General features: G+C 39.3%; 2 protein-coding genes across 4 annotated transcripts; one reads left to right on the top strand and one right to left on the bottom strand.

Annotated features, from left to right (window-relative positions):
• Nucleotides 1–2,549: 2,549 nt before the first annotated feature.
• Nucleotides 2,550–8,904, bottom strand: si:dkey-196h17.9. The gene is made up of 9 exons (XM_010878762.4): nt 6,965–8,904; nt 6,671–6,781; nt 6,464–6,564; nt 6,280–6,372; nt 6,061–6,187; nt 4,333–4,440; nt 3,245–3,397; nt 3,029–3,150; nt 2,550–2,837 (listed from the first exon to the last, which is right to left on the bottom strand). Exons 1-9 carry the CDS (start codon nt 7,133–7,135, stop codon nt 2,699–2,701), a joined length of 1,125 nt encoding a protein of 374 aa, XP_010877064.1. The 5' UTR covers nt 7,136–8,904; the 3' UTR covers nt 2,550–2,698.
• Nucleotides 8,905–18,713: 9,809 nt separating this feature from the next.
• LOC105015537 (eukaryotic translation initiation factor 5) lies at nt 18,714–25,173 on the top strand. Of its 3 annotated transcripts, none has more exons than XM_010878764.3 (12): nt 18,714–18,814; nt 19,141–19,351; nt 21,020–21,299; nt 21,469–21,550; nt 21,696–21,868; nt 22,494–22,605; nt 22,695–22,816; nt 22,966–23,130; nt 23,788–23,949; nt 24,053–24,217; nt 24,526–24,651; nt 24,837–25,173. In XM_010878764.3, exons 3-12 carry the CDS (start codon nt 21,228–21,230, stop codon nt 24,933–24,935), a joined length of 1,278 nt encoding a protein of 425 aa, XP_010877066.2. In that variant the 5' UTR covers nt 18,714–18,814; nt 19,141–19,351; nt 21,020–21,227; the 3' UTR covers nt 24,936–25,173. The 3 variants fall into 3 exon arrangements, with proteins under 3 accessions (XP_010877066.2, XP_010877065.2, XP_010877067.2); XM_010878763.4 differs by having other exon boundaries at nt 18,759–18,880; XM_010878765.4 differs by having other exon boundaries at nt 18,760–18,856.
• Nucleotides 25,174–25,315: the final 142 nt, after the last annotated feature.

The following is a 25,315-nucleotide window of genomic DNA, read 5'->3' as shown; positions in this document are numbered from 1 at the left end:
ATAGTTGAATCTTCCTTTTAATTGGTTAGTCAGTAATTCCAGTCATTGTTACCTATTTGTCAGTGAAATGGTAAGTAAACTAAACAAACATTAGTGAGCAGAGTTCATATAAGGAAATTGGCCAGTTAAAAATATTTCACATTAAAGAAATAAGCTTTTGTGTGTGGTAAATAGGTGATCTTTTATCTCATGAAACATTGGACCAACACTTTATATGTTGTGTTCACATTAATAACATCCACGTCAAATGTATTGATTTACATGTTCATTGTCAAGGGTCTAGGCTCTCTGTGTCTTTGTTGTACCACATGCTATCATTATTTTGAACTTTTGTGTGTTTTTGCCACCGGATATGCAACCGGAGGTTCATACAGAATACCATTAGCTACTTGAAAAGCAGTTTGCCAATTAAGGAAGTGAGAGATTTTATCTGCTCAATATTTCAGTTAGCTAAAAAAAAAGCCATAACCGTGCTCCCTCTTGCAAGCTATTTATACTACAGGTGCTGGTCATAAAATTAGAATATCATCAAAAAGTTGATTTATTTCAGTAATTCCATTCAAAAAGTTAAACTTTTATATAATGTATACATTCATTCCACACAGACTGATATATTTTGAGAGTTTATTTCTTTTGATTGTGATGATTATAACTGACAACTAATGAAAATCCCAAATTCAGTATCTCCAAAAATGTTAATATTGTGTATAGGTTCGATATTGAAGACACTTGGTGCCACACTCTAATCAGCTAATTAACCCAAAACACCTGCAAAGGCCTTTAAATGGTCTCTCAGTCTAGTTCTGTAGGCTACACAATCATGGGGAAGACTGCTTACTTGACAGCTGTCCAAAAGACGACCATTGACACCTTGCACAAGGAGGGCAAGACACAAAAGGTCATTGCTAAAGAGGCTGGCTGTTCACAGAGCTCTGTGTCCAAGCAAATTAATAGAGAGGTGAAGGGAAGGAAAAGATTACTGAAATAAATCAACTTTTTGAAGATATTCAAATTTTATGACCAGCACCTGTATATTCGACAGACCAGGTAGATAATCTACTGGTCTGTACGGTACATACTCATCGCAACACATCTGCCGGATCACAACAGAAATGACCATGCAGCATAGAGTGATTTTATCAATTACAGACACAAGTGCACAGGTTCACTGATCTAGCCAGAATGTCATTGCAAAAATGTTTTCCCTGAAATGTACAGAATGGGGACAAATTAAAGGAGAAAAAAATGAATAAATTAGTTGAGATATATAATGAAAGCAGATGCTTGAATACAGGTTTACAGCATGATACAGCTAAGCAATTAATATCCCTATCAAGCTCTGTGGCATGTATACAATTCTGAGCAGGCCCAGTTGACCTCAATTCTGGAACAAGGTGGCAAGAGGAAAGTGACTTTGAAAGAGGGTTAATTAGTCGTTCTTCCAGAAAGACAACACCCTCATCCGCAATGCACAAGGGGACACTGAGTAGTTTGATGATTATAACAGTGATGTGAATTTTATGCTACTGCCTTCACAGTCACCAGATTTCAACCCAATGTGACACCCTGCGAGAGATTTTGGACTGGCGTGTTAGACTGTGCTCTCCTCCACCATCATCAAAACACAAAATGAGGGGAATTCCTCATGGAATAGAATTCCATAGAATCTATCCCAAGGCGCATTGATGCTGATCTGGTGGCTCATAATTTGTCACCCGTCTGTGCCAGTCCTTCTAAAAATATATATTTTTTAATTACTGGCCAGATGTTTATTATGGATACCCCTGGAAAATGATTTTGTAAGTTGTGTGCTTGTTGGTTTCCCATAAACACAGTTGTATGCTACACATCCGCATCTTCTGTGATTAATCTACTTTCGTCTCTAAAACAGCATGGCAAAGCAAAGCTCAAGTTATAAAAATCCAATGTAAGACACCCTGCAAGCTATATAACCCCTCATGATTTATGAGACTGTTCTCCTTGACATATTCAAGAATTTAGCAGTTTTTTTGACCGATGAACCAATTTGGGCACCAACTACTAGGCCTCTTTGGAACTCTAGTAGTTGCCTCATGTTGCTTTGAAACTCTATAATCATAATGTTAGTTGACAGACCTCTTTGGGCTGAGACATATAAACTGCTAATTGGAAGTCAACATAAGGTGAGCTGTGCTGTTGCGTTTGTATTTGTGACTTAGTTAATTCAAAGTAGAAGTCCTTTTCCATGTGATTCTTCTGTATTTATTTCATTCCAGTGAAAAATATATGCCAAAGTGGATTCAGAGTGAGTTACTGATTCTTTCATGTGCTGGGTATTTCCGATACTACAAAACTCCTCCCACATGTCAAACAGACTGTTCTGGGTTTCCCCATTTTTGACTGATAACCTTACTGCCTTTCTCATGTACAGGGAGGTGTTGAAACACTCAGCACATGAGGCATATTTTATGAGGATTAAAACCTCTTGACTTCGGAATTAAAAGCTGTAGTCGGTTTTGATTCCAATTTAAAATATGTTTTATTTCTCATTAAAACACTACACAATAACTTAACATTGAGTACCCAAGATGGGTGAACGGAGTCGACTATTTAGAAAGGCGAACAGAATATTGTTAAGTTTTGTAGAAAGGTTAAGGGTCAGAGTTCATAGAGTGGGGTCATCAGGTGTCTTCTGTCTGAGACTTCCCTGTTCACACTGTCAGCAGCAAAGAAGGCAGCCATACCAGGGTGCAGACAGGTTAGTGGGGTACACATCCTGGCTTGCCTCTATTACCTCCTGGATCTGTCTTCGTGACAGGCCTCCCTTCCAGTGCAGCAGGGCAGGCAGGTGCTCTGTACTACAACAGAGATAAGCATGGATAAAAACATAAAATTGGAGATAACAAGCGTATCGTCAGTGATTAGCCATTCTGTATTTGAGAGATTCTCTATGGAATAACGTTATCATAGAATTAATGTAATTGCTGTTAATAATGCAGAACTCAAAAACCTGCAGTATACTTATCCATATAAGGAGTGGTTGTTTTACCCTGTACTGAAGCAGTCCCTCAGTATCACACAGATTATTATCTTCAGGCTTTCTACATCGCCGCAATTAAGCACTTCGACCACTTTCAGTAGTATGAGGTTCCACTGTTTCACATCAGGATTCTGATGAAAATGTCAGTAGAAGCAACATTAGCCACATGTAGTTTATTAAGTGTATATGTTCATAGTATCTAGTGTACAGGTGCAGCTATCTCACCAGGCCAGAGAAAATCACGTGAAGGAGCTCAGCATCCTGTGTCACTCTTTCTCCAATGTCATCCCATCTTTTGACCAGCTTCCCATAGTTACTCTGCACAAGGTGTTGGAGGTACAGAGAGACAATATGCTGATAGGCTTTGTCGATCACAGTCTGCAGAGAGAGAGTGTATACAGATGTATAATACAATCCCCAAGAGACTAAGAGAGAAGTGTTAAATTATTTACATAATATTTGCAAGATTATGGACATGAGAAATTTAACACAATGCATTAGTGCTTGCTAACTCTGAACAAAGGACGATAGGTAGGATGTGATGCCCATTACTGATGGACCCCACACATTCTTTCCATACATCCTAACCATACATCCTGCCCATACATCCTGCTCATACATCCTGATAGGAGTTGTCCATGTGACTGTCATAGGCTCTGTGAATAGGCCCATGGACCATATATTGGAACATACGATACAAGGGTATTTTATAGGATAAACCTTTCTTATTGGAATGGTTGGCTATAACCATTGACTGCCTCCTATGTGTTCTGGCATAAAAGACTGTGTTAACTTTATAATTATTGGAGAACATGTAAGATCTATGGAAGATCAACATCTTAAACGTATGCTATTAAAGAAAGTTCACCTCTGACTACCGGTTTAAGGACAGAAGCTAACATATTATACGTTTTCTTTAAAGGCAGTTGGAATGCTCTCACACATTAATTTAGCAGACTATCTCATCCAGAGCAACTGAGGGAAAATCTTAGATCCAAGACAATTAGTTTTGCTTTAGAGCCCTATTAAAACTAGGTAGATTGGTCAAATTAATCAAATGTACCAATTTGTTTCTAAGATAGAGCTGTACACATCAACCACCATTGGGGCTTAGAGGACATATCCAAAAGGTTGCAAAATAGGATCCTAGAGCTATATAGCAAACAAAAAATATATTGTTCTGTCGATGAACAGGCTGGCTAACACTGAATGCTCCCCTGTCGCTCTAGGTAAGAGTTTATAATACTGGTCCCCAATGGACCAAATTCCACACAGTGGCCTTGCACGCTGTGTTGTGTGTAAAGTGAACATACCTTTTGCGTATCCAGGTCCTTGGGAAGGCCTTTGAAATGTTTCTCAAAGTCTTTTTTTAAATTTTCCATTTGCTGATCCACTCCTTTGAAATACTTTGCCAATGTTTTCTGAGGATGACAACACATTGAACATCCCTTGCTGTTATAAATATGTATGTACTGCACAGGTGCTAGTCATACAATTAGAATATCATCAAAAAGTTGATTTATTTCAGTCATTCCATTTAAAAAGTGAAACTTGTATATTATATTCATTCATTACACACAGACTGATATATTTCAAATGTTTATTTATTTTAATTTTGATGATTATAACTGACAACTAATGAAAATCCCAAATTCAGTATCTCAGAAAATGTGAATATTACTTAAGACCAATACAAAAAAAGGATTTTTAGAAATGTTGGCCAACTGAAAAGAATGAACATGAAAGGCATGAGCATGTACAGCACTCAATACTTAGTTGGGGCTCCTTTTGCCTCAATTACTGCAGCAATGTGGCATGGCATGGAGTCGATCAGTCTGTGGCACTGCTCAGGTTTTATGAGAGCCCACGTTGCTCTGATAGTGGCCATCAGCTCTTCTGCATTGTTGGGTCTGGCGTATCGCATCTTCCTCTTCACAATACCCCATATATTTTCTATAGGGTTAAGGTCAGGCGAGTTTGCTGGCCAATTAAGAACAGGGATACCATGGTCCTTAAACAAGGTGCCAAGTCCTGTTGGAAAATGAAATCTCCATAAAGTTGGTCAGCAGCAAGAAGCATGAAGTGCTCTAAAACTTCCTGGTAGATGGCTGCGTTGACCTTGGACCTCAGAAAACACAGTAGACCAACACCAGCAGATGACATGGCACCCCAAACCATCACTGACTGTGGAAACTTTACACTGGACTTCAAGCAATGTGGATTCTGTGCCTCTCCTCTCTTCCTCCAGACTCTGGATTTTATTTTAATCAGAGAACATAACTCAGCAGCAGTCCAGTCCTTTTTGTCTTTAGCCCAGGTGAGACGCTTTTGACGCTGTGTGTTGTTCCAGAGTGGCTTTACACAAGGAATGCGACAGCTGAAACCCATGTCTTGCATATGTCTGTGCGTGGTGGTTCTTGAAGCACTGACTCCAGCTGGAGTCCACTCTTTGTGAATCTCCCCCACATTTTTGAATGGTTTTTGTTTCACAATCCTCTCCAGGGTGCGGTTATGCTTGTACACTTCTTTCTACCACATCTTTTCCTTCCCTTCGCCTCTCTGTTAATGTGCTTGGACACCGAGATCTGTGAACAGCCAGCCTCTTTAGCTATGACCTTTTGTGTTTTGCCCTCCTTGTGCAAGGTGTCAATGGTCGTCTTTTGGACAGCTGTCAAGTCAGCAAGTCAGCAAGTCAGCTGTCAAGTCAGTTAATTAGCTGATTAGAGTGTGGCACCAGGTGTCTTCAATATTGAACCTTTTCACAATATTCTAATTTTCTGAGATACTGAATTTGGGGTTTTCATTAGTTGTCAGTTATAATCATCAAAATTAAAAGAAATAAACACTTAAAATATATCAGTCTGTGTGGAATGAATGTATACATTATAAAAGTTTCACCCATTCAAATTACTGAAATAATTCAACTTTTTGATGATCTAATTTTATGACCAGCACCTGTATATTTTAATTCATTAAAATGACAAAACAAAAGTTTAAGAGTCTATTGTAGTTATTTATTTGCATCGGGATGGATGATGCACCTGTGCATGTTGAATTTGTCTGTCCATGAGAAGCTTCAAAGCAAGAGTTTCCAATTCCTCAAGTGGTGAAATGGTTTGATCTGCATTTAAACTTGTGTAATCAACAGCAATAACTGAAGCATACAGGCTGCAAAAGAAGCATAATTATTGATAATCATGATTATCATACACAAGAATACATAATTATTAAATATCATATGTAGAAAAGATAGAACTTACCTGAGTTCTTTGCAGGTGTTGGTAATCTTAAAGAGGTGCATTGTACCCATTTTAGATTTTTGTTTAAGGTGCTTCTTTTTAACAATGACATACCTGCAAAGTTTAGCCCATCCATTAAACATTTTGACAGTGCTCTGTGCCAGACAAAGAAACAATGGTGGGACTAAGAAAAAGCTACACATACCTTTCTACAAAGTCCTTAAGCTCTTCCCAACATACTCTTTGGACCTTGAGCTTCAGGGTTTGGCTCAGCATATTTGCTCTCTCCAGCACAGCATTAATACACTGCAGAGAGAAAGAAGAGAGACAGGGCGAGACATGTATTGGTGGATTTACAGTACGCTGATAAAATGCAAAAAATCACTGTGCACATCGATGATTGTTGAAATACCTGAATGACATCCAGATGCACGTGGACGAAGGCCTCATCCACAGAGACACACACCTGTCTACTGGACTCCTCATTCTCCAGGATCCTCCCCAGTGATGTAAATAGGTCCTCCTATGGTGGGTTTGAAAGAGAGAAAGAAACTCAGGAGAGGCCCTGGTAGACTGAAATACATAGTCTTCACATCATGTACATTATCACTTACATAGAAATATACCTCTCAAGACATAGAACCTACTAATTTGCTTATTTTGAGAAGACTGTTATTTCACATCACTTATCCTATATGTGAATCACCTGCACAACAGCCAGGAGTTTCCTCTCAGCCTGTGAAATCCAGTCTGTCAGAAGGAGAAGGTCTACAGCTTGTATAGACTCATTCCAGAGGTCAGGATGTCCTAACAGTTCCTTACTAGAAAAACATCCCAAAAGAGTCAGGCCCAGTTCCAGGATGACTTGCGAGGGCATTTTATATCCAGTGGGTGGCAATATTAGTTTTTCTTTTAAAGCTTTATTAAAACAAGAGAGATTAATCCTGTTGTTCAAATATACAAAAATGTATCTGAAATTTAGCTTGTTTTGTATCTGAAATGTATCTTAAATTATATCTAAATAAATATTTGTTTGTATATCCTCTGCATTAACTGCCTTATTTCTGAAAACAATAAATGTGCAAATAATGCTGACTTTTTTATGTTTACAGGGCATTTCACAATAGCACAACTACATAATGTGCTAATATTAGCAATGATACATTAGTTTCATAAAAACACAAAGTCTCCTAAACACAATCTAGAATCTTGTAGAATCTAATCCTCAGTATTGATCTGTTCATTATACAATAACATAAAGTTCCAGAATTCATAGTGAACATAGATACCAACTTCCTAACAAATAGGGCGATCAGACAATACGATAATAATTTTAGAACATGAAAAATACTTTAAAACAAGAGTTATTTTTTAAACACCAACACTGTGGTATTTTGTGCATGCTTGTAGTATTAACAAGAAAACTCATGCCTCATGCATACTGTCCGGGGCAGGGGTTAGGAGGACCATTGTTTTAGGTTTGTGTAAGATTGGTTAGGAAAGAGTTTTCAAGCCACTATCTTCAGCATTTCATCTGATGCCACAGAACACTGTATTTTAATAATCAAATGTATTAAATAGTTTTTGGACAGTACATTTAAATACTTCATCCATTATATATAGAGAGGTTTTATTTAAAGAGAAATATTTGTGAGAAAAGCAGAGTTTGTCCTGTTTTTCCTTGCTGTTTTATAATGCAATGCTCTCCTATTTCTGCTTTACCTTCAGATTCAGTACTACACCATCAGAGTGAATATAAGACAAAGGGAGTTACAAGGAGAGAAAGTACTGAGTACCTCAGGTATGTGTGTAGTACCCAGTCAACAACAGCAAAGACCTGTTGACCTGTGTTGACATGATGGAGGATCCAGTGTAGAGTGTCAAAAGTCCGACGATGATAGCAAGCTATAACATTCCTCAGCAACTGAGCCTCTGTGAGCAGGGGTGCCAACCTCAGAAGCTCCCGCAGCACAGTTGTCTGCATCTCTATCAGGAAACCCTCTAGCTGGTTCACAGCGCCTCCTTTTGGCAGGTTAGGGAAGTGTTTGTCCACAGACACTTCAATGAGGTGATAGTAGGTCTGGAGCAAGATTTTAAGGTGTGTATTGTCCTTCGGAGCCTCACAGCACATCAACCATCTCGGGTGAACATCAATATTGGTTACAGGTCCTTCTTGAAGGACAACATGACTGACCCTCAATGTTTCTGCAAGGTCACATGGCCTAATCTGTACTTCTTGGTTAATGATTAAGGCATTTTCCATGTAGGAATTCTCATATTCCATGTCGCTTGCTGGGTTGTCTTCTGTGAATAATAGCAATAATGTAGGAGTATGAGTCTAATATAAAGATCAAAGCATTTACAACCCAGAAATAATATGACACTGTTGTACTTTTTCTGACATCCAAGCATGTGATCATTTTCAAATATGAGTACTTTCATAGAGGATGTGGGATTGATATAGAGCAAGGCATTTATTGCGGGTGGGTCATGATCCCACCTTGTAAGTCTTTGTAAGAAACCCTGAAATCTGTGATAATTAAACAAATTCTGTTAGTACAGACAAATTTAACCAAGTCAATTCTTAAGTTTGACGATTGTATAATTAATTGAGTACTTTTATATGTGCGTATATGCGGCCTTCCTCAAAACAAAAAAACAATTGGTTGGTTACATACTGAGCTGAAATAAACACATGAGCAGAAGAAGTCAAGGTATGTATAAGCAATTGTTAGGAATTGTTAGCCTGCTATTGCGCTTCCACCTTTATTCATGCTGTTATAAAACAGACTAACATATCATATATGGATTATGTTTTATATTGCAATATAACTGGTGTATATGTATGTAGTCATTATTGTTACATAGGTGTACAGTCTATATTGTTCAAACAACCTTTTCAAATACTTACTAGTCTAGCTGCCAGCAAGCATCCAGGCTGGGAATGTATTGTTACTGCTTATTATCAGGGAGAGCTGCAGGGATTCTAGGGATTTAATCACATTACTTTTGCAATATTATGTTAATGTCAAATTTGCTACCACCTTATGGATGTTAGCTGAATTAGAGCAACAGCACATTCAACTATTAAGAATTTTTGCAATGAGAAAATAGCACTGATTTTGCTTGGTGTTGTCTGACATTAATGTTTGAGGGGAGATAACAGCATGTCACTCACATACAGTATATACATATAAATAAAAGTGGTACCTATATATTATACCTATAATATTTGGTTTGACATCCATAGAAACATCAAACATAGATTTTTACCTCACCATCGTATTAGGGTGAAACTCGATGCTTCCATACAATTAGCCTAAATATAGACACATTTAGCTGGGGAATATAAGGAGTTTTCTTGACACTTCCATTGTTTTGGTGGAGTTCCTTTAACCTTTTTACCACTTCTATGTATATTAAAATAAAATTATTCCTCCCTTACTCTGCATGACCCATACTTGGCCAATCACAAGTCACCATTGCTGTGAGTCATGGAATTTGAAGAAAAGTTGCATTTATTTTTAAAAACCTCATATAAAGCTGTTTTCCCAAAATAAAATAGGATTTTAATATTTTTGACACATTATCATTTTATGTTAAAATGCAGTAATTTGCATTTTAATAAAAGTTTGATCGATCTTCCATTTTTACTACATTGCATGGTAATGTAACTGAGTCTGTATCTGTATACAAATATCTTGGCATTTTAATTGATGACACTCCTTCAAGATACATATTTAACATATAAAGTTGTGTTTTTATTTCACAAATAGGTCTTGTTTTTCATATGAGGTCTGTACAGTGGGGAGAACAAGTATTTGATAACCTGCAAAATTGGCAGTGTTTCCCACTTACAAAGCATGTAGAAGTCTGTACTTTTTATCATAGGTACTCTTCAACTGTGAGTGAAGGAATCTCTCATCTCTCATTCTCTCTCATCTTCATCCGCTTATCCAGTATCGGGTCGCGGGGGCAGCAGCTCCAGCAGGGGACCCCAAACTTCCCTTTCCCGAGCCACATTTGCCAGCTCTGACTGGGGGATCCCGAGGTGTTCCCAGGCCAGTGTCGAAATATAATCCCTCCACCTAGTCCTGGGCCTATCCCGAGGTCTCCTCCCAGCTGGACGTGCCTGGAACACCTCCCTAGGGAGACGTCCTGGGGGCATCCTTACCAGATGCCCGAACCACCTCAACTGGCTCCTTTCGATGCAAAGGAGCAGCGGTTCTACTCCGAGTTCCTCACGGATGGCTGAGCTTCTCACCCTATCCCTAAGGGAGAAGCCAGCCACCCTTCTGAGAAAACCCATTTCAGCCGATTGTACTCACAATCTTGTTCTTTCGGTCATGACCCAGCCTTCATGACCATAGGTGAGGGTAGGAACGAAAACTGACCGGTATATCAAGAGCTTTGCCTTCCGGTTCAGCTCTCTTTTCGTCACAACGGTGCGGTAAAACGAATTCAATACCGCCCCCGCTGCTCCGATTCTTCGGCCAATCTCCCGCTCCATTGTCCCCTCACTTGCGAACAAGACCACAAGATACTTGAACTCCTTTACTTGGGGTAACGCCTCATTCCCTATCCGGAGGAGGCCACTTCCTTGGATTGAACCATGGCCTCAGATTTGGAGGTGCTAATCCTCATCTCAACCACTTGGCACTCGGCTGCGAACCGGTCCAGTGAGTGCTGAAGGTCACAGACCGATGATGCCTTCAGGACCACATCATCCGCAAAAAGCAGCGATGAGATCCCCAGCCCACCGAACTGCAACCCCTCCCTACCCCAACTACGCCTCGATATCCTGTCCATAAAAGTTACAAACAGGATTGGTGACAAAGCGCAGCCCTGGCAGAGGCCAACCCCCACCTGGAACGAGTACGATGTACTACCGAGAACCCGAACACAGCTCTCACTTTGGACGTACAGGGATTGGATAGCCCTCAAAAGGGACCTCCTCATCCCATACTTCCGCAGCACCTCCCACAGTATCACCCCGGGGGACCCGGTCATACGCCTTCTCCAAATCTACAAAACACATGTAGACTGGATGGGCATATTCCCAGGCCCCCTCCAGGATCCTTGCAAGAGTAAAGAGCTGGTCGGTTGTTTCCGCGACCAGGACGGAATCCTCATTGTTCCTCTTCAATATGAGGTTCGACTATCTGCCGAACCCTCCTTTCCAGTACCTTTGAGTAGACTTTCCCAGGGAGGCTGAGAAGTGTGATACCCCTGTAATTGGCAGACACCCTCTGGTCCCCCTTTTTGAACAGGGGAACCACCACCCTGGTCCGCCACTCCTTAGGCACTTTCCCCAACTCCCACGCAATGTTGAAGAGGAGTGTCATCCAAGACATCCCCTCCACACCCAAAGCTTTCAACATTTCTGGACGGATCTCGTCAATCCCCGGAGAAAAAAAAGCAGAACTTCATATTTGGTACAGAAACCTTTGTTTGCAATTACAGAGATCATACATTTTCTGTAGTTCTTGACCAGGTTTGCACACACTGCTGCAGGGATTTTGTCCCACTCCTCCATACAGACCTTCTCCAGATCCTTCAGATTTTGGGACTGTCGCTGGGCAATACGGACTTTCAGCTCCCTCCAAAGATTTTCTATTGGGTTCAGGTCTGGAGACTGGCTAGGCCACTCCAGGACCTTGAGATGCTTCTTACGGAGCCACTCCTTAGTTGCACTGGCTGTGTGTTTCTGGTCGTTGTCATGCTGGAAGACCCAGCCATGACCCATCTTCAGTGCTCTTACTGAGGGAAGGATGTTGTTGGCCAAGATCTCGCAATACATCTATCTTCCCCTCAATATGGGGCAGTTGTCCTGTCCCCTTTGCAGAAAAGCATCCCCAAAGAATGATGTTTCCACCTCCATGCTTCACGGTTGGGATGGTGTTCTTGGGGTTGTACTCATCCTTCTTCTTCCTCCAAACACGGCGAGTGGAGTTTAGACCAAAAAGCTCTATTTTTGTCTCATCAGACCACATTACTTTCTCACATTCCTCCTCTGGATCATTCAGATGGTCATTGGCAAACTTCAGACGGGTCTGGACATGCGCTGGCTTGAGCAGGGGGACCTTAATCCATGACGGCGTAGTGTGTTACTAATGGTTTTCTTTGAGACTGTGGTCCCAGCTCTCTTGAGGTCATTGACCAGGTCCTGCCGTGTAGTTCTGGGCTGATCCCTCACTTTCCTCATGATCATTGATGCCTCACGAGGTGAGATCTTGCATGGAGCCCCAGACCGAGGGAGATTGACCGTCATCTTGAACTTCTTCCATTTTCTAATAATTGCGCCAACAGTTGTTGTCTTCTCACCAAGCTGCTTGCCTATTTTCCTGTAGCCCATCCCAGCCTTGTCCAGGTCTAGAATTATATCCCTGATGTCCTTACACAGCTCTCTGGTCTTGGCCATTGTGGAGAGGTTGGAGTCTGTTTGATTGAGTGTGTGGACAGGTGTCTTTTATACAGGTAACGAGTTCAAACAGGTGCAGTTAATACAGGTAATGAGTGGAGAACAGGAGGGCTTCTTAAAGAAAAACAGGTCTGTGAGAGCCAGAATTCTTACTGGTTGGTAGGTGATTAAATGCTTATATCATGCAATAAAATGCAAATTAATTATTTAAAAATCATACGATGTGATTTTCTGGATTTTCTGGGAAAAAATTACACACCTCTACATGCTTTGTAAGTACGAAAACCTGCAAAATCGGCAGTGTATCAAATACTTGTTCTCCCCACTGTATTAGATTATGGTGATGTCTTATACATGCATGCCTCTATGTACGCATTACATATGCTTGATTCTGTATACCATAGGGCTTTGAGGTTTGTTACAAACTCTAAATCTCTCACCCATCACTGTACCCTATATGCAAGAGTGGGCTGGCCATCACTAGCTCTACGCAGATTATCCCATTGGTACATTTTTATTTACAAGGCCATTCTTAGAAAGAACCCAGTTTATTTATGGTCTTATATTGTCCAACAGACTACGGAGAAATATTGATTGCATTTTCATAACTGAATTTTGTTGCCGGTTCCAAGGACACATACATAAGTAAGCAATCGTGTTCTAGTGCTGTGCACCTTCCACCTGGAATGAGCTACAAAAGATTAAAAAAAAAACCACATTTGTGACTATAATTGATTTTAGGTCAAAACCATGATAGATATTGAAATGGGTTGCTGTAAATGTTTTGAATCTTGATCTTAATGGGAACGTAATATGTGTTGATGATTTGATTTTAGGTACTGTAACTTCTGTGAGTTGCTATTTTTGGCAAGGTCCCTCTTGAAAAAGAGATTGTTAATCTCAGTTTGGCTAACCTGGTTAAATAAAGGTAACATTAATTTAATAAAAAAAAAAAAAAAGTTTAGCAGTCCTCAAACCTAAAATGTACACTGTTTCCAAAAAAGTTGGGACACTGTGTAAAATGCAAATAAAACCAGAATGCAATGATGTGCAAATCATTTATCCCTATAAGTTGGGACAGGGGCATGTTTACCACTGTGCTGTATCACCTCTTCTTTGTAACAATACTCTGTGTTTGGGAACTGAGGAGACCAGTGTTTGGGAACTGAGGAGAAACGGAGGAACTGAGGAGACCAGTTGCTGTAGTTTTGAAAGTGAAATGTTTCCCATTCTTGCTTGCTTAACAATTCAGGGTCTCCGTTGTTGTATCTTTTGTTTCATAATCCGCCAAAAGTTTTCAATGGGTGACAGGTCTGGACTGCAGTCAGGCCAGTTTAGCACCTGGACTCTTTTAATACAGAGCCATGCTGTTGTAATACTCTACATGCAGAATGTGGTTTGGCATTGTCTTGCTGAAAAAATCAAGGCCTTCCCTGAAAAAGACGTTGTCTAGATGGCAGCATATGTTGCTCCAAACCCTGTATATATTGTTCAGCATTTATGGTGCCTTCACAGTAGTGCAAGTCATCCATGACATGTGCACTAATGCACCCCCATACCATCACGGATGCTGGCTTTTGAACTGTGTGCTGATAAGAAGCCGGATGGTCCTTCTCATCTTTAACCCAGAGGACGCGGCGCCCATTATTCCCAAAAATTACACAGGACAGTTTTTCACTTCCATCTAAAATTAGCTTGGGCTCAGAGAAGGCGCAAGCGTTTTTGGATGTTGCTTATTCTGCATGTTGTTTACGGTTTCTTCTTTGCAAGGTAGAGTTTTTCCTTGCATTTGTGGGTGCTGAGGTGTACTGTGTTCACAGACTATGGTTTTTGGAAGTGTTCCTGAGCCCATGCAGTGATGTCCACCACAAAATCATGACTGTTTTTAATGCAGTGCCACCTGAGGGCCCTAAGATCACGTCCATCCAATATAGTTTTTTGGCCTTCTCTGAATCTATAGTTTTTTTTCCGGATTCTCTGAATCTTTTAACGATATTGTGTACCATAGATGATGAGATCCCTGAACAATTTTATGTTGTGATAGGTTATTCTTGAATTGTGGTTCTATTTACTCACGCAGTAAATAGAGCCATCTTCATGTCTGACAGACCCATTCTCTCTGGAATTATCTTTTAATACCCATTTATGTTACTAACCCATTTCCAATTAACCTAATTAGTTGTGATACATTCCACAAGGTTTTTGTTCATAGTATTACACAACTTTTCCTGTCTTTTGTTGCCCTGTCCCAGCTTTTTTTTTCAAGGAACAATAACAGTTCTCAGTTTCAACATTTAATATGCTGTCTTTGTACTATTTCTTTATTGAATGTAGGGTTTAAATGATTTGCACATCATTGCATTCTGTTTTTCTCTACATTTTATATAGCTTCACAACTTTTTTTGGAAACGGGATAGTATGTCTTTTTTACATATTAAATATAAATTAAATGCTGTTTGTATTTGCCATTCTTACATGACATTTAAATATTTAATTCATCCCATCTTTTTTGCTCACGGTACAAACATAAGGAATAATCAATTCTCAGAAAAGAAAAAAAAGACCAAAATAACCATCTTCATCTCACCATCTTCAGGCAGCCTACTGCAATTAATGAGTGGACGTTTATCCTCCCTTCTCAATGGCTTTCTCTTTTTCCTCATAAATCTCTCCATGGTTCAGTTGGATTAAGTACCTGACACGTATTGCAAGTATCACAAAAGGCCCCAGTAGGTAGATATTATTGTCAACCAAGCTCTGAGTGCAAACTATATACAGTTGACAAGGGAAGCCCCACCTTTTGCTCGTAGTTTGCTTTCATTTTTGTGGCATGCTGGAAGTTACAGTGTGAATAATTAGAATAGTGTATTAGGGGAAGTACAGTGTATTTCAAAAACATTCCCAGTTATAGAAAGTGTTATCTTTTTTTAGATTCCGAAGGCTGTTTGTTTTAAAACAGGTGTCCAGAAAATGTGTTTGCAGTGGATGTGGTAATGGTGTTTATCTGGTTAATTAGAAATTCCCTAGGAGAGCCAAACACTTTCCTTTGTTTACACGATATTCAGGATTATTCAAAGATGAGATAATGGAATTATTTTTATAATACTAGAAAGGAGGACTTATTCATTGGGGTAATCTCAATTAAATATTATTTCTCACGTCATTCACATAGGGTAAGCTTTATTGGAAGGCAACTTGACAATCCCAAAGACAGAGAAGCAAGGTTCTGTGCACAAGTTCCTTTCTTTATTCCGGTAGACGATCAGCAGTACAGACAGCATCGGGTTCCAGAACGATCCAGTATCAAAGAGTCAGATCACAGCTCGTGTTGAGTCTTTCTACTAACTACACACTCTCACTACAAAATGTCATACACTCAGGTAAAGAATGTTGAGCCTTGTCCCTCTCTTGGCAGTGATTACACACTCATGGCTGGTGTTTCCCTAAAACCCTGTTTGTGTCATTCAGCCCTGTATGACCTCCATATGCTTACTCTACTTCCTTCAAGGACGAGGAATTGTGTCTGTCTCAATGTCAAATCGCATGCTACTTACTATGTACAGGTGCTGGTCATAAAATTAGAATATCATCAAAAAGTTGATTTATTTCAGTCATTCCATGCAAAAAGTGAAACTTGTATATTATATTAATTCATTACACACAGACTGATATATTGCAAATGCTTATTTCTTTTAATTGTGATGATTATAACTGACAACTAATGAAAATCCCAAATTCAGTATCTCCGAAAATGTGAATATTACTTAAGACCAATACAAAAAAAATATTTTTAGAAATGTTGGCCAACTGAAAAGTATGCACATGAAAAGTATGAGCATGTACAGCACTCAATACTTAGTTGGGGCTCCTTTTGCCTGAATTACTGCAGCAATGCGGCGTGGCATGGAGTCGATCAGTCAGTGGCACTGCTCAGGTGTTATGAGAGCCCAGGTTGCTCTGATAGTGACCATCAGCTCCTCTGCATTGTTTGGTCTGGCGTATCGCATCTTCCTCTTCACAATACCCCATAGATTTTCTATAGGGTTAAGGTCAGGCGAGTTTGCTGGCCAATTAAGAACAGGGATACCATGGTCCTTAAACCAGGTACTGGTAGCTTTGGCACTGTGTGCAGGTGCCAAGTCCTGTTGGAAAATGAAATCTGCATCTCCATAAAGTTGGTCAGCAGCAAGAAGCATGAAGTGCTCTAAAACTTCCTGGTAGATGGCTGAGTTGACCTTGGACCTCAGAAAACACAGTAGACCAACACCAGCAGATGACATGGCACCCCAAACCATCACTGACTGTGGAAACTTTACACTGGACTTCAAGCAATGTGGATTCTGTGCCTCTCCTCTCTTCCTCCAGACTCTGGGACCTTGATTTCCAAAGGAAATGCAAAATGTATTTTCATCAGAGAACATAACTCAGCAGCAGTCCAGTCCTTTTTGTCTTTAGCCCAGGCGAGACGCTTCTGATGCTGTGTCTTGTTCAAGAGTGGCTTGACACAAAGAATGCGACAGCTGAAACCCATGTCTTGCATACGTCTGTGCGTGGTGGTTCTTGAAGCACTGACTCCAGCTGCAGTCCACTCTTTGTGAATCTCCCCCACATTTTTGAATGGGTTTTGTCTCACAATCCTCTCTGTTAATGTGCTTGGACACAGAGCTCTGTGAACAGCCAGCCTCTTTAGCTTTGACCTTTTGAGTTTTGCCCTCCTTGTGCAAGGTGTCAATGGTCGTCTTTTGGACAGCTGTCAAGTCAGCAGTCTTCCCCATGATTGTGTTGCCTACAGAACTAGATTGAGAGACCATTTAAAGGCCTTTCCAGGTGTTTTGGGATAATTAGCTGATTAGAGTGTGGCACCAGGTGTCTTCAATATTGAACCTATACACAATATTCTAATTTTCTGAGATACTGAATTTGGGGTTTTCATTAGTTGTCAGTTATAATCATCAAAATTAAAAGAAATAAATATATTAGTCTGTGTGGAATGAATGTATACATTATACAAGTTTCACTTTTTGAATGGAATGACTGAAATAAATCAACTTTTTGATGATATTCTAATTTTAGGACCAGCACCTGTATTGCAAGATGAAGTACATATTGTTTAGTATATAGTAAGCTAGTATGCCAGTTTTTGGAACGATTGGGACATACTATGTCGTCATAAAACTGCGTCTCAAATGAGCATTCTGCTAACACCAGGATATTATGCTGTCAGCACTAACTCAGATTTGTTTCTAAATAATAGCCACAATTGAAATGCATGGCAATGTGTATAATTCCTTATAAAGATGATGTATTGAAAAATGATTACAAACAAATATATACATATATATGTATACGTATGTATATATTTTATGCATATATATATATATTCATTAAAATAATTCAGCACAAGAACAGACAATCAACAAAATATGTTTATTTAATGTCTGTTCCAATATTCTTCTTAATTATTTGAATGTATCTACATAAAATGTATACATATATTTGTTTCTAATCATTATGCTTTTGCTTTAAGAAAAACATAACTTTGTTCTTTATTTTACCGTATTAAGAACATTGCAATGCATTTCAATTAAGGCTTTTATTTTGAAAAACTAATCTGTGTTAGTGCTACCAGCATATTCTGTTGCTAGCAGAACGGTAATTGTGTTCTCGCATTCTAATCTGTTTTACATTACTAGTATTCAGGTATGCGATTAGAAATTCAGATATTGTATCTATTCTAGAGCAGACCTGATTAGCTTAGTTAGCCGTAAGTAAAACAGGTGTGGCTGTTCAATGTTTAGAGCTAGAAAATGTTTTGTGAAATGTCATGATCGAGACACTTGATTTGTATAATAGCTGACATAGGGTGGGATTATGTCGATTAGAACAGACAATGCACGTTTATTTATACATTTCCGATCTTAAAAATATATTTAGGGCTAAGCCTAACCACACTATTGACGTTATGCCTAACTCCAAACTTCAGTTAAGATCCATAAGCAAATGTATCCCCATGAATTGTGAAAATATCCAGTCTTGTAGAACTAGGGGGAGTTTCTCACTTCTGGTTATGTCAACTAGTGATTACGACGTATCCTGTCTGACGTAGATCTAGCGGTGAAAGAGAACATTCGAGAGGTAACCAATGTTACCGTGGTCAAATTGGCTAATGTAGTGTTGGTGTGTGTCAGTTACATGTTATTGGTATGTGTAATTAATGTTTGAGTTAATGTTATATTCAAAAGATAGCTAGCTACTAGCCAACATACTAAAAAATTGCTAGCAAACGCTTGCGCTAATGTGCTAGTCAGCCAAGTTGTGCCCTGGCAGCGCAGCAAAACGTGCTACGTTAGCTAACTAGGAGCCTGCTAGCTAACTATCTAGCGATCTACCATAGTCTGGATTGCTAGCTAATAGTTTTCGCTTGTTTATACTGACTGCTTGTTCTTTTTTATTATTTTTAGATATCCCAATTCAGAGGGTGCCCCGAATATTCTTACAAATACGGCAACAATCTGCTAGTTCACTCATCTCCGAAGTTTACGATTCGTGAATTTCGTTCTGCCCACTGAATTCTTAAGGCGCAATTCAAGCCAAAACACACCAGTTATCGGCAACTCTTCACTGCGACTCTTGGACGACCAGCGTTGTTTATGTCTTTGTTTTACGAAAACGGTGAGTGTATATTTTTAACTATAGGATAATTGAATTATAAAATGTTTACATGTATTATACATGTTAATACAATTTGTGGCTTAGTTTTGTCTTATAAAGAATATGAAAATGGCGTCGTCTCCCATCGCTCGTGCCATTAAAGTCATGACGCACTCTGCGGTACTAGCTATATAGTATTAAACTTGTCGTTACTGGTTTTCAGCTTGCTAGGTATTCACCTAAACCTCGTTTTGTTAGTGGTTTTGTTTATATATTTTCGAATTGATTGGAATATGGAAACATTAACTATCACGTTGCAGGGTTGTAGTTATATAAACCGTATAACAAGACCAGTTGGCTAGCCAGCTAATTAACACTGTTACGGTAGCCATTGTTACTGTTACCCCTGTTTTTGAACTAGTAGAGCAGTCCAGTACATGATCGGTAGATTTAATAATACAATAAAACATGTATACTATTTGCCTTAAATTACATTTCATATAAACTGTTTGAAACACGTATACCTCGTTCGTCTGATAAGTGACGTTACCTTGCAGACAAATTCATGGTTTCAAAGACACAGAAAGGGATTACCGATAGGCCTGCTGCAGAAAATACAACTGCATATTTCAAGTAAAAGAATAGTAGTCGTTACACACGTGTGGATATTTGGGGGGAAAGACCACCTCTAGTTACAGCCCTGCTCGATTGTTTTGTTGGTTATTGTTGACTATGATTATGGATCTGCACATGTTTTAACAACTGCCCTTTTATGACCTGCACATTTCTTTTGACCCATAAAACGTCTATATTACAAAACATGCGTGGCCCGCTACAGCCCACGTGCAAAGAATTTTGCCCAATCCTGGTCTAGCAAATGGTAGCAAAGTAATGAGCAGAACAATCCTTTAGTTATGTATTTTTAGACTGTTAACACTGCAAGCAGTTTCCAGATTGATCATGTAGCTACATGCTAACACTAGGTAGTTTTAAATTGTCTGTGAACCTAAAATGTGGAGACGAGTACTTAATCTGGAGACCTTTTGGTTTGATTCCGCTGTTGATTTAGGTCAGCTAACATCCAGTTTCGTTCTTTGGATGCATTTTTTTCATATTTTTTCTGTAATCCTTTATTTTTGGGTGGCCCATGGAGCAATGTGGGATGAATGTTACTATACTTCTTGAAACTTTGCTAACTAGCTACTAAGCTGTTATACAGGGTGGCGGGATTGCCTAGTGGTCATGAGTGTTTGGCCTTGTATGTATAGTTGTCTGGTTCTAATCCCCATGCTGAAAAACCCTGTTCTGAGCAAGATTGTTAACCATAATTGCTTCCAGGTTGTTGCAGTAAACAATGTGTTCTTAGCATACTTGCCTGGTAAAATAAGTTGTCCTAGTACGTTTTACTTATTTTCAATTCGAGATTTGACTGAGGTAAAATATGGCTGTGGGCCAAATGGGAGCTTGAACTTCACTGTGGACCTGCTGCCCCTTTGTCTTGTTTCTTGAGTTTGACATTTAGTAACAAAATTGTTAGAGCCACACTTGCACCAAACTAGCAACATGCCTAACAATTTGTTTTTAAAGGTTAACACAGTGATATAGGCTGCTTAGGTTTTCAAGCCATTGGCATTTTGAAAAAGATTAAGATCTGCAGTTGGAACTAATGTCAATGCCTTTCTCTTCCAGAGCTGTTGCGCAGCTGTTGGAACCTGTGTGGAGGAAGCCTAGTCTACGAGCAAGGAGCTTGCGGCCACAGTGGCACAAATATTTTCATGTCAGAGACCGAGCACGCTTGCAGTCGTTTATGTCATCCCCTCTTTTCCAGACAGAAGATCCCGAAAAATCCACATTCAAGATCTTTTTATCTTACTGATAGTGTTAATACCCAGTCAAAATGTCTGTCAATGTCAACCGCAGCGTGGCAGACCAGTTCTATCGCTACAAGATGCCCCGTCTGATTGCTAAGGTGATTATCTGGTATAGTGATTATTCTGTCAAATCACATTGTCATTCAAGATTTTGGGTCTTCCATGTGATCCGTTGTGTATTCCAGTTTTCCCATGACATTTGTCAGGCCTCACTGTTACATTAGCAACATTATTCTGCTAAATATGTTTTGTTTCATTTGTGTCCAGGTTGAGGGCAAAGGAAATGGAATCAAAACAGTCATTGTCAACATGACCGATGTTGCAAAGGCACTGAATAGGCCTCCAACATGTAAGTTAACATTCATACCACCATAGTATTTAAGTGCTTAGTTGGAATTGTAGCATATATTTACAATGTTAAATGTTGACTAAATATTAGGTAGCTGTTGTAGCTTGGAATTGTATTTTTTTTTTCTCTCTCTTACTCTTTGTAGATCCAACCAAATTCTTTGGTTGTGAGCTTGGTGCTCAGACCCAGTTTGATGCGAAGAATGACCGCTACATCGTCAACGGATCCCATGAGGCAAATAAGTTGCAGGACATGCTAGATGGATTTATCAGGAAGTTTGTGCTGTGTCCTGAGTGTGATAACCCTGAAACCGATCTGGTAATTATGTATGATTATTTGAAAATCTATAGCGGTACAATAATATGTTGAGTGCATTTCTGTACAACTGAATAGCATTTGAGTTAATTTCTAAAGCCACATGTTGGTGGTTTTCTTTAAGTCTCATGCATAGAGGTCCCTCCTGTGGTTTGCAGTGCTCCAATGCACCTATTTTACTAGCATGTACTCTGCGTTGCAGTATCCTGTGTAGAATAAGATAACTTTTGTAACAAAACTTTTTCATTGCAAATCTACATGTCTTTGTGCTTTTATATTTGTCAACATTGTTGGAATTTAATTATTAATGTTCTTCTTGAAGCCATGGTGTGTACACCTAATCAAATGTATGTGCAACGCCATTTCAGGGGATACGAATTTGCCTCTTGTCAATATTTTTATTTTAGGACATTTCTTTCAATTTTTGCCACTTTTTAAAATGTTATTTTTATTGAAGCCACAAGACAGTAAATTATAATCTAAGATTTTTTTGTAATCAAATTAGTCAATGAATCATTACAGCCCAAATTTGTTTACCATTTTACTTTTAGTCTCTGTTTAAGACATGTTTTATGGGTGGAGGTACTGTCGTTAATGACTTAATAATTTGGCCAATATTTCATTGCAGCATATCAATCCTAAGAAACAAACAATTGGTAACTCCTGTAAGGCCTGTGGATACCGTGGCATGCTAGACACACGACACAAGCTCTGCACGTTCATCCTCAAAAACCCACCAGGTAAGCACACAATTTGCCCATTATCGATTTGTTTCCAAAACCCTAATGTGGCCTGTTGAGAGACTAAGTGCCAGTGGCTTTTGCAACAGAAAATGAACCTGGGTCTGTGAAGGAGAAAAAAGATAAGAGAAACCGTAAGAAGGACAAAGAGAATGGATCTGGTAGCGGAGAGGCTGGAAACCATAACGACATAGATGCCCCTGTTGCTGTGGTGAGTAGCCTTATTTTTGGATGCAAATCCTGCTAGTACTCAAGTTCTTAATGCTAGCGGTTGAATAGGGGACACAATCTCCAGCCCCGTTAAGCAACTTAAGTCTGTCTAGCAGTTCCTGAACCTGTGAGAATGCATGTGTGTGTCAGGATGGTGATGATGATGATGATGAAGATTGGGCAGAGGAGACCACGGAAGAGGCACAGAGACGAAGAATGGAGGAGATAAGCGACCATGCCAAGAACCTGACACTCAGTGAGGACCTGGAGAAGACACTTGAGGAGAGGGTCAACATATTCTATAACTTTGTCAAAGTAAGTTGTGCCTCGCTCTAATTACAAGGATAATCTAAAAATGAAAATGATCATTGATTATAGGGTAATAGTGAGGGACAACTTGCCTGTGACTTAGATTTTTTTCTTTCCCCTTGTGATTTCACTTGTTCTGGATAAACTTCAGTAACTGAAAAAAGGCTCCAAAAACCCTCAAACGCATGGATCAGCTCTCAGCATAATAAAGCAGATCTTTCAAAAAGTTACAAAGATGTTATTGTCATTCAGAACATTTGCAGAAAGGTGCAAGGGTGTTAACGTTAAACCAGTATTTTTAGTAGCTACATGCTTTCATGGGTACAATCTAGCTCATTAAAATTCTCATGGAGGAAAGATCTTTGAAAGGACTCAAGTATTTGCAAATGACAAAAGGGGTAGGTGAGGTCTAGCAGTTGCATTTACAATCTAAGCCCATCTCTGAAAATGATCACAGGGAGATTGTTACACCAGAGTGGGGTAAGGATTTTGGTGTTCAACACGAGTGTTTCAAAACATAGTTGAACCAAACCTATTTATTTTAGTATTGGAAAGCACAAACTACATTTTTTTGTTTTGTTTATATAGGTGACTCCAGTCTGTTGTACTTGTCCAAAGGCCCTTCCATTGTGTTCAACGTTTTCTTGCTGTATTTGTATTCAGCAAAAAAGGGAGGACTGCACTATTGATGCAGCTGATAAGGAGATCTTGGCAGAGGCAGAGCGTCTGGATGTGACAGCCATGGGACCACTGATCCTGAGTGAACTGCTGTTTGACGTGAACATCCGAGACCAGATCAAGAAATACAAACGCCATTTCCTACGTGTAAGTTTTCAATCCACCATTGTTACACAATTTCTGTCAGCATCTTAACTTTCTGTGATGTTTGAGATACATTGTGTGTTTATTTAAATCTCCACTTGTTCAGTTCTGTGTAAACAACAAGAAAGCTCAGAAGTACCTCCTGGGAGGCTTTGAGTGCCTGATTAAACTACACCAAGCCCAGCTGCTGCCCCGTGTGCCTGTCGTCCTGAAAGACCTATATGATGCGGATCTACTGGAAGAGGATGTTATACTGGCCTGGGCAGACAAGGTTTGTGGTTAAACCTGTATATGCGTCTCCGTATATGCCTAAATGCAAATTAGTTTGTTGGGCTGGGTGTGTTCTGTCAACCAGAGCAACATAGTGAAAGGAGTTCCATTGTGATTAGAACTTCAGACAAGTTATATAGATGACTAAAAATAACTGTCCATAAGCTGTCACCACAGGCAGCCTACTTGAAAAATGTGGAAACAACTTTTGGTTTTGTGCTAAGCAATCCTGTCAGTTGATTCGACTAACTTTGAAACTACACGAAACTGTTGCCCTTTTATATTTTTCTGGTTATTTTTTTGTTTTAGGTGTCCAAGAAATATGTGTCTAAGGAACTTGCAAAAGAGATCCATGCCAAGGCTGCTCCTTTTATCAAGTGGCTGAAGGAGGCAGAAGAAGAGAGTGAGGGCAGTGAGGAAGATGAAAATGTGGAGGTACCTGTAACTATGCCTTATGCTTTTAAAGTGAACTGTTTATACTGTGTTTGGTCAATCTCAACTAATGCAAGTCTTAATGGAATTAAATTAGTTAAGATTTGGGGGTTTTACATCTAAATATTAGTGGTTTGACTACAGTGAAATGCACAATTAAATATTTATTTCCTATCCTGATCTCTCAGGTTGTGTATGATTCTTCTGTTCGGGAACTGAAAGTGGAAACCGTAAAACCGGACAAGCCTAGTGAGGAAGAGGACGACTTTGATATTGATGCAATTTAAATAAAAAATTTAAGGCAAGAATTTTGAGTAGTTGTAGCTTTGAACCACATTGTCAACCATTGTCAAATTGCTAGCCTTCCTTTCCCTACACTGGCTGATTTGTGGCATGTTACAGTGCTTTGATATACCCTACAATAACTTTGTAATTTTGAGTTTAAAATCTGAAAGGTGTATTTTAGGAATTTTGATCTTGGTTTTGGTTTTTTCAGTCATTAAAGAAATGTTTTGCTATCCACAACTTGTATTTGCCTTTTTCAGTTGAATCATTGACCATTAATATTGTAAGATAGGACTACTGTTTTTTTCTGAGAGGTGTGGCGTACATACTGTATAACTTGAATAGATATCACTCAACTGCAAAGGTGTTGTCATCTGCAATC

Source organism: Esox lucius, chromosome 15 (assembly GCF_011004845.1).
Source record: "Esox lucius isolate fEsoLuc1 chromosome 15, fEsoLuc1.pri, whole genome shotgun sequence".
In the NCBI taxonomy this organism is placed as follows: Eukaryota; Metazoa; Chordata; class Actinopteri; order Esociformes; family Esocidae; genus Esox; species Esox lucius.
The sequence above is the reverse complement of the archived record's forward strand: the minus strand, read 5'-3'. Positions and strand labels throughout refer to the sequence as shown.

Coding starts and splice junctions, on each gene's coding strand:
- LOC105015537 (XM_010878764.3), top strand. CDS start 21,228: ATGTCTGTCAATGTCAACCGCAGCGTGGCAGACCAGTTCTATCGCTAC. Junction 21,551..21,695: donor ACTGAATAGGCCTCCAACAT/GTAAGTTAACAT, acceptor TACTCTTTGTAG/ATCCAACCAAATTCTTTGGT. Junction 23,131..23,787: donor TATTCTATAACTTTGTCAAA/GTAAGTTGTGCC, acceptor ATTTGTATTCAG/CAAAAAAGGGAGGACTGCAC.
- si:dkey-196h17.9 (XM_010878762.4), bottom strand. CDS start 7,135: ATGCCCTCGCAAGTCATCCTGGAACTGGGCCTGACTCTTTTGGGATGT. Junction 6,782..6,964: donor AACTCCTGGCTGTTGTGCAG/GTGATTCACATA, acceptor AACCCACCATAG/GAGGACCTATTTACATCACT. Junction 3,398..4,332: donor AGGACCTGGATACGCAAAAG/GTATGTTCACTT, acceptor CTCTCTCTGCAG/ACTGTGATCGACAAAGCCTA.